This window comes from Juglans microcarpa x Juglans regia, chromosome 6D, assembly GCF_004785595.1.
Source record: "Juglans microcarpa x Juglans regia isolate MS1-56 chromosome 6D, Jm3101_v1.0, whole genome shotgun sequence".
Lineage (NCBI taxonomy): Eukaryota > Viridiplantae > Streptophyta > Magnoliopsida > Fagales > Juglandaceae > Juglans > Juglans microcarpa x Juglans regia.
Window position 1 is genome coordinate 15411152 of NC_054604.1, and position 10014 is coordinate 15421165.

Genomic DNA, 10014 nt, shown 5'->3' on the forward strand with positions numbered 1-10014 from the left:
CATGCATAATCTTGTTTAGTATGGTTTGTGTAGGGTTTCTCTTCTAAAGAACACGAGCTTTTGATGGCGACATGGAGAAAGGGAGGGGTCCTTGTAGGGGCAAGATGTGCTTGGCCCTTACTATGTTTCCGAATAAGGTTCCACTTAGTCATTGTCGTAAGAATGCCTGGTCTAGTATCATGCACTTTCAACCATTAGGGTTTTGTTGGTGAAACCACACTTATTCTACACACACACTCACTTGTGTTCATCAAACCATGTTTATATGAGTTATAAAGAAACTTATAGCTGATTAGGGTTAGGAGCATAAAACCCTAGTACACACCACAAATGTTTGATTTGATGTCTGTTATGTTGTCCAAAGTCTAATGGTTTGAAAACATACACTTTCAACTTGCCTGATCGTTGGTATTTTCTTTACATCGGAAACTTTGTAAGTTAGCCTCTAACTTACTCTTGGATAATGTACTTATATTTATGTGTAAACTCTGCATGTTGGTTGTTCAAATTGGATTATTCAATTGCTACTTGTCCCATACCAAGTTTGATTTGTGCCTTATATGTTCACAATATGCTCATTTGTCGCTTACCGGATATTTGCTTCAAAAGATATGGTCAGTTGTTGAATATGCTTTGTTGAAGCTTTCATATTCTATTTCATGGATGTTATAATTGTTTCAAGCTATAATGTGATGCACTTTCGTATATAGCACAAGCATATGTCGTTATTGCATGAAAGTTACATGGTCTCATTATAAGTCATATGTCTCATGTTTTCAGGTTGTGCATTAAAAATGATTTTGTCACGACTTCGGTGCTAGAATGGGGGAATATGCTAGTGGAATTCTCATATCCACTCTGAACTGATTAGGCTGTATTTGGGTTGTGGAGTGATTAGGTTATTCACTACTATTCAATATTTTATCATTACTTTTTTACTACTATTCACTGATCATCTGAGTCACCTCACTACCCAAACGTAACCTAAATTAGAGTGGTAACCCCTAGATTGATGAAGTACAGTCAATGGATTTTGAATGGGTTCTTTTTAAAGGATTCCGGAATGAAGTAGCTGCACCTAACACTAATGGGTGCAACACATTGTAAATGCGGTAAAGGCGAATTGCAAACTGCCGTATCATATGGATTTTGACATACTCACACCTGATCAAAAGGGCCATCAATGTGATGGAATAACTAGCAAAAAGCCCACGATTCCTAAGGATAGTCATAAGGTGTCCACCCACATTGTTATATGACATAAGATTACTAGTCATTAACATTGATCGAAACTATGATATTGTGTTACATGGTATTTTTGTTGCTCTGTTACATGGTTACTTGATCAATGTTTTTGAAAAATAATGGGTACAAAAAAGAAATGAGTTTTCACTCAAAGTCCATGTCCATACTCATGCATTCATACTCATGGTTTACCTTATGCATGCTTGTGTTATCTTTTTGTATGTTATTGGTTTAATTTGATGAGATTTTGTGGTAGCTTCCACTTTCATTCCCCGAGAATGGTAGAAATTATGACAGGATCCGCAAAAAATGAGCAGGATGGATGAGATCCTCCCTCTCTCATCCACTTTTGGGATGCGGAAGGTTTTGTGTCTATGTTTCTTGATTCGTACAGATGATAAAAAGACGAATTAAATACAAATCCGTTAACGTATATTTAGCAGGAAACATAAAGACACAAAACCTACAAAACAGTTTGTTTGAAATGCTTCTTTTGCATGTTGCATGCACCTTTTGATGCCTTTCAATTGAGTTATCAAAAAAAATAATCAATTTGAAACTTTTCTAAAATCATTTATAAAATCTAGTTTGACTTAGCAAGTAGCCAACGTGGGACATGACTAATTTTATAACCCTGCAGAAATTAGTACTAATGAAAACTTTTTTCATTTCTATGGTCAGTATTGCATATTCATCATGTGTATAGTTGGATATATTTTGTTGAAATAACTTACCCATTATGAGTTATTCATGTGGGATTGGGATGTTACAAACTCCTCTTACATTCTTGACATCCTCATTCATTAGAGAGCCGTTACATGCAGTGCTCTAGTATCACGTGGCTGGGCTTACTAATTATATAATCCCTCCCGTCTCACAAAGAACACATAGTATAGCCTTCAGAATGGACTGGGAATCTCCTATTGTTCTTTAGGCTTGTAATTGTTGGAGAAACAAGCAATATTCTTACTTGATAATCCTCTGTTCCCATTTGATAACCATAAATCCAAGGATATGCATTTGTGTTCTTTTATCTTTTAAGATGCAATCAGCCAATTGAACGATGGAGGTTTCCTCCAAAAGGCATAAAGGTACCCACCATGTCCACTTCCTTCACATGCATCACAAGAATTTTGCCTCGTTAATGTGCAATTTTCTGTTCTAATCTTTTCGTTTCCACTCGGCAAAAATAATCAATACAGACAAAGCAAGCTAATATCTCTCGAGTTTATGCCAGACAAACTAAGATTGCTTAAAAACTGTTGGGAAATTAACACATCTGTATCATGTTACAATCTGTTGTAAACCTATACAAAAAACCCACAAATTTCATCCTTAACATTCCAAGTTCAAAATCGTAAAAAGGAAAAAAGATCAACCAGCAAAGCTCATTCACAGACATTCTTATAGTTACCATCCAAAATATGTGAACCCTAGTCACAGGTTCACTGTCACCAACGGCCAAGATGTGGGTATATCGAACTACTACTAGCACTTGCCTGCTGGGCTCCATAACTTAAAGCTGGTTCAAGGAGCTCTGCCTGCGGGAAAGAGCCATTGGGTGGAACGTCCAGCAGAAGATCCTGGTCAGAATTTTCTTCAACAAAATTTAAGGAATCAAGCATGAGGGAACTGCCATCCGAAGGCAGAGCAAAAAGGCTTCTTGGACTAAAGCAAGAGCCATCATTGTCTACGAGTTCCTTGGTCTCATAGCTGGCCTTCGTGATCACCCTTTTCGGGCACTTCATCATGGTCCTTACCTCTACAAGATGCAAGACACATCTTAAGAACCATTCCATTCTGCATTATTTTAATGTTATTGCAAACATAACTACATTTCTTGCAACGCATCTAAAATGTTGCTCTACATCATGCTAATAATCCAGTATGAAATTTGCATAGAGAAATAGAGGAAGGTGTAAAATTTCAATATATATATATATATATATATATTATACACACACATATATATCTAACATAGTTTGTTCATGAACACAAGTGCACATTTGTTTTGCTTTTAGGAGTATGTCTTCTGGGATTCCACCTGGAAATGTTTAGCCATATATGAAAAAAAAATATTTCTTTGGGTTGTGTAGATACAAGATGACTAGTAGTAACAAGCTAGGTATCCACTCCAAAGGTGGTTACCAGGATGGTGTATTCACTGCAAAACCGCCTAAAGCAATAGAATGGAAAATGCCTGATAGGTGGAAAGAATGAGAGGAATTGAGAACGTAAGGGGTTTTACACAGTATCTTATATATGTATCATATATCTGAAATAAAAAGTCACTTAAACAAGATGGGACAGAGATTATGGAAAAACATGGGGTTTAGTAGTTGTCTGGATGCGTTTGCTGATTCTAGATGTACAAACAGTTGATGAGGTTGATAAGAACACTGTAATTTAAGCCCACTGTACAAGTAACAGCCTGTTGTCATTCGGCAAAGCAAGTAACTCAGTTTTCTGAAACCCCTTTCGTGGGAAATTGCAAACTTAATTAAACCCTTTGTTGTGTTTCAAAACCCAGAAAATACATTAAGACAACTCCTAGCCCATTAAGCAAAATCTCGCCAAAACAATTCTCAGCTAACCTGGAAGATTTTGACTTTGGCTGTCCCGCAATCTCTTCACATTTATTAAATTACTTGGGGCAGTGGCATTAGGTCCTGAAACAACAGTTCCTCCAACACTACTTTTATATTTCTGCAGCCAAATAAAGACATCAATAAGTTGCAATACAGAAGCAGAATCATTTTCCATTAATACTTTTATCTAGTGATTATCTGATTTTAATAGCCAGCTCAAACCTTAAGTGCATAATAGCTTTCGACCCATTTGCATTTTGTCGAATTAAATAATGCAAGCCTTTTCAAAGTCTTGCAGTCTTCAGACTTTGCCCCAGAGAAGGATATGTCAAAGACCCCTTCCAAAAGCAGTTGCTGAAAATTAATAAAGTTCTCCTTGAATTGTGAGCTATCACACATACTTTTGAGGCTGCATGCAACAAGTAAACCATCATGAAGCCTCGATTGTGTCTCAACTTCTTAACCCTATTATCTATCACCTGCTCAAAATATTTATGCATGCTTACAACAGATATATTGCTGAAATACAAAATATGCACTGTGTTTCATCTCTCAAAATCACTGTTGCAGTCATAATACATTAATAGAAAAGTATTCTTTTGTTAACAACGCTTAATGAAAAGGATTCTGACCTATCAGGAACTGTAACAGTATCAACTGGAGATAGATATTTCAGCAAATGTTGTTGCTCTTCATTTGTCAAGTTTCTCATAAACTCCTCATAGTTTAAAACATCCTACACCAAATATGAGCTGCAATTATGATAAGCACTCAACAATTGGATTCACAAAAAACCAGAATTTGTGAGCAAATTTCCATGAAGACGATGAGAGATGCCGCCTGCTCTTTCCGTTTCTTCTCTTTGGAACACATATTATGCTATTTGTAATGTTGTGTATAGTTTAGGTTGCTTTCTATAGAAAAAGATGGGAGCAAACAAGTAGTTTAACAACTTCATTAAATTTGAAAAGATCAGTTTTCTGTGATACAACCAAAGAAGGATGTGAACAAAACTTACATTCAAATCTATACAGCATAGTGGAGAGTTATGGCTTGTCAAGATTTGCAGGCTTTCATTCTGAGACTTGTCCCTGCAATTCCAATCAGCATCAGAAAAAAATATTCATGGAGAGGAAAAGGCTTTCAATTTCTTCTACCAACCATGGAGCCTAGTATTTCTCCACATTGTTATCAAAGTATCCGCAATTCACACTAACACTTGATGATCTGTCTAGTACGAAACTAAAAACAAAAAATAATCCTATTATTGCCTTTCAGACATGTTACAGGCCCCACATCCATGTTGCACACAAATCTGACATTTATGCTCACAATGTATCAAAGTGAAAACTATTTGGAGATCAGTGTGTACAAAACTTGCCACCTAGTTGAACATACACGTAGGAGGAAGTTACCTTTTAAGTTGCTCTGGTTGCATCCCTTGTCCAGAATGATTCTGCATTCTTTCAAATCCAGAACTTGGAAAACCAACCTTGCCATCGTTGTGTAAAGGAGGGACAGCAGAATGTGAATAAGCCTCGTTAGACGGAAATGGTTTGTTATCAACCGAAATTGAGCTAGCTTCCGATTCCTCTTCTCGAGCTATTGAGCTCGGATGCCTAATGAGAACACTTCCATGTCCTATCTCAACAGAAACCATTGGCGTTTCACTATCAAAAAGCAGATCCTCTTCAGAAGATCCAGAGAAATATGAAGATTGCTGTTCATGTAAAATAGTATATAGATCTTTTGTAAGCTTCTCAACTGGAGATGGCTTTGGACGACTCACACAAGTCCTCTTCCTTGAAGGCACTGTTGTATCCCACACGATTGATTGAGCTGGACCTGAAAGGACACCAATTAGATAGCATGTACGACCTAAATACTTGGTTATTGCGAGATAGCACAAAACTTCACATACTGCATGTCAAAATGAAAATGAGTCTTTTATATGATAACAAGATGATGAAGAACTACCAAGAAAACAGATTTAAAAAATGAATCGCAGTTGAAACTCATTGTAATAAAAATGTACTACTGAAGGAAAATACTGAAAAAATTTACAATGAATACCACAAAAAAAATTGTGAGAGTTGCATTGAGAATGATCAGCTACAACTAGAACTTTTGACTGAGAGAAATCAATGAAATTGAATCACTTGTTTGAGGATCAGTTTAGATCAAATGGAGAATAGAACCATTGAAATGGGGTTAATTAGATAGTTCAGTAAGGTATTACCATCATGAGTAATCCTTACTTTCTTATTAGAACCAAACATTGAGGTACTCGTGCAATAGATATGAATATGATGCGCTTAGAAGCAAATGCCCAGAATTACATGTTCTGAAAAGAATTACATTATTTTGCTGCAAAAAACATAACGTCTGATTATAAGCATTCCCTAAAGTCACTTTTTCTCTAATAATGAACATAAAACTTAAGTTCCAAATGATAATTAGACATTTGGAGATTTAGCAACTCTCCGGTTGACTTTGAAATACAGTCATTATGGTGAATGACCAACCTGTCAAATCACTTGCATCTGCACCACCAAATTGCGCACAGCTCTCCGAGTTAGATATTGCCGATCCAGAACTTGATCTATTACTTGCATCTTCATCTATCACCTTTTGAAATCCCAGGTTGTAATCAGAGGCATCACAGTAAACCACCATATTATCACTGTCCTGCTTTCTTTTGAGCAGTTTCACTTCTTTGTTCTTATTTATTGATATATTCTTCACCCTGGAAACCCTGTGGTCCTCGTACTCATCAGGTTCTGGCCGAGCATGTAGGGGGGTATAATTTGCAAGTGTTCCCTTTGTCCTCCACCGAGATCCACAAGCATTGCACAAGACTGGCTTCTCAGGAGGCCCATTGCGCCAAAGGGGAGTATCTGGTGCAATGATTCACAGTCAGGCATCAATACACATTAAATAATTTTTAAGTAAAAACAGAAAGATGTAATAAAAATTAACATAAATGACTATAGATCAATTGCTCCTCTAAAACTTCAAAAGAATCCAATTTCAGTTTTGATATTAACCTGAAAATAACCCCAGCTAAACTCAGACATGTTATTACTATCAAGAGGAGATCAGCTCAGAAGATGAAAAATGTATATTCATGCCATGGATAAAAACAAAGTTCAGCACATCTGCACGACAAAGAATAAACATTTTCATGACAATTTGTATTTTGTCCACCAAGATGTTTCATGCTGCAGTGGCAACTTGGAATTAGACAAGGGTTCCTACAGTTCAGCCAACTGGACAAGCAAAGAACAGGATTCAAGGGAACCATGCCGTTAAAATAGCATTCATGGTTAACTATGTCATTTATCACATCAAGTGAAGAGCAGCCAGAGACACCAGGGAACTAATAACAGATGGATTATGGACACCAGGATTAATAACCCCAAACCTTTTTCAAATTAGAACATAGCTCAGTCCTAGTTGGTCAACTAACCATATAATCATCTTTAAGTATAAGCTCATATTGGGGATTAAAGTTGGGTTGAGTTCAGAGCAAAGAGTTGCCAAGCATAGCATGTTGTTAGTAAATTCTATTACAAGGAAACAGAAACACCTTTATGAGTATAAATGGAGGTGAGAAATTTAACATGGACATCCTACTTACAATAAATAATTTGTCACAGTAGCAATTATCATTCTATTACTTCCTTCTACCACGCTGAGTAGATATTCAGTACATTACTTCATTTCAATTCCATAGTTTCCTTTATCTTTTTAAAAACAAAACCCCAGGTTGCTAATCCTCCTTTTGTAATCTAGGTTCAGGGTTAACTACATATTATTATCTTAATGCAGCAAGAAATATGGATGGAGCCCATAGCATAAATCTTAGATGGACTAGGCTAGGGGATAGGATTTCTTTTTTAAATACAGTAGATGAACTCTAGCACACTAGCATATGGCTTATATGAGGTGCACTAATTGAGTTACAAGCAAAAACAAAACAAATTGGGATTGCTCTCGAGGATTCCTTTACAATTACACCACTTGTCGATGGGTGAAAAAAATATTCCATACCAATTAAGCATTTTTATATCTCCAATACATTTTCTTTGATATTAATCTCAAATGATTAAGACTGCATTCTAGAATGTAACAACCATGGTAATGAGAAGAATCTCTTTCCCTCACACAACTTATATCCAATAGACTAATGAGCAAATGGAATACTTGCAGTACTGAATCCAAATAATTAACATTAAACTTTGTTCTGCTGACTTGCGGCATGCGCATTGAAGTTGTGATTATATGGACGATCCTCTTGAGGATAGAAGTTAAAATGCACACCAAAAGAATGCACTAGGTGCCAAGTTTTGAGGTAATAAACCAAGCTCTATTGGAATGATAAGAAACAGTTTTGTTGACGTCAACATTTAGAACTGAATCCAGAGTCTATCACCATACAGGTAATCCTTATCAGGAATTGAATTGAACAGCTTCAGATCAATTTATGTCCAATGAAACAAAAAATTTGAGTTGGAACATAAGTTCCACATTGACAGAGTGAGAAAACAGTTCAAACAAAGAAGAGAGTAGTCTAAGTCATAAAGGAAATGAGACACGGGTACCACAAGGATAGTACTACTTTGTGATTTAATCAGAGAGCTGGCAAAGAAATACGAATTGAAACTACAGCTTGACTCGGTAGTCTGGTTCACAGACACCTCGAGTGCAATGGAAAAGTTATAAAAGTAACGTTTAGACTCCATAATTACCCAGAGCATTCAAACTCAATTTTGAGTAGGTTACGTAGTTTGAAAATCCAACGACAGTCAAAGGAGATGAACACGAACGAAATGATAAAACACTAAAGGGTTTGGGAATAATCGAAAACGAGAATTTAAAATCCATTAGCAAACTCAAAGTCTATTCAAAGAAACAAGCAAGCATGTGGTTCTGGATTATGAAAACAAAATAATACGAGATTTACATACTGGGAATTCATTTCATTTGTCCAAGTAATCTCTTCCCTTTTGTGTATGGTAATATTTTCATGAAAGAATTATTTCTTAAAGCACTAACTATTGGCATAATATTTATTGGGAAATCAGAAAAGACAACGAAGAAACCGATTTTTCTTGTATGTTCAGAATTAAACAAAATAAAGTTGGAGAAACAACAACTCACTTGTAACTCCACAGTGATAGCAAGGCCCATGCTTGCCCATGTCTCACTCTTTTCCCCAATGAAGAATAAGGAATTGAAAAAACAAACCAGGAAAAGAAAATAAATAAAGAAAATAAAAGAAAACAGAAAACAAATTTATTGACAAACTTAGGAATTTTGAGAAAAGTGAAAATAATTTTTTTCTCTGGAAGCCTTGTATAGCATAATACTGCCGGGTATGGAAGGCTTTTCTGCAACTACCCAGAAAGAGAGCTGGCACAGGAAAGCAAAAGCCAGGAACCCAGGAGAGATTTAAAGTCTTATTATCCAAGAAGAATCACAGAGAACAGCCAAAAATCAACCAGAAATAAAAGGGATTGAGATGGGTATTTCAGCTAGAAATCTGTACAATCCAACGGAAAAGAAAAGACCATTGGTGGAATCTCTTAAATGTTTGTGAAAAGAGGAAGGTGAAATGGGGGGAGAGAGAGAATGTGACCTCTTCTTCTTGTATAGTATAATGAAGTAATTAAGAAATGTTCAGCTTTCTTTGAATTATAAGAAAATGCCTTGCTTTCTTTCACTTTATTTCGATGTTATTGAAAGATTTCAATTTCTTTCAATTAGACTGTAAATCTTTATCCTACAGATGGGAATGAGGTAAAGGAATATTATTGCATATATCCTGTTGACCTGGACTTCTCTTCTTGTGTGTTTATAAAATTTTAAAACCATATAAATTTTAATTAAAAACCAAAAAAGGCCACAAAATAAAAGCATAAAATTGATTTAATTTTATTGAATGAAATGTTTTTAGACAAATAATATATGGCATTGGAATTTAGTTGCGAGAAATAAGAAAAGAAAAGATATGTTTAAAAAACAAAGAAAAAAAAAAGATAGAGACAAAGAAAGAGCGAGTCTGTTTGGCCTTTTTTTTTTTTTTTCCTTCTTTTTATGATATTTATGTTGACACGATGTTGATAAATACTTCGTATGTCCCTTCAAAAGGCATAAACCTCAAGTCACTTGCCGCCTG

General features: G+C 35.7%; 1 protein-coding gene across 1 annotated transcript; it reads right to left on the reverse strand.

Annotated features, from left to right (window-relative positions):
- Positions 1-2511: 2511 nt before the first annotated feature.
- LOC121235229 (GATA transcription factor 26-like) lies at positions 2512-9536 on the reverse strand. The gene is made up of 8 exons (XM_041131541.1): positions 8997-9536; positions 6359-6730; positions 5249-5678; positions 4852-4924; positions 4466-4569; positions 4056-4242; positions 3840-3951; positions 2512-3007 (listed from the first exon to the last, which is right to left on the reverse strand). Exons 1-8 carry the CDS (start codon positions 9034-9036, stop codon positions 2697-2699), a joined length of 1629 nt encoding a protein of 542 aa, XP_040987475.1. The 5' UTR covers positions 9037-9536; the 3' UTR covers positions 2512-2696.
- Between the last annotated feature and the right edge of the window lie 478 nt (positions 9537-10014).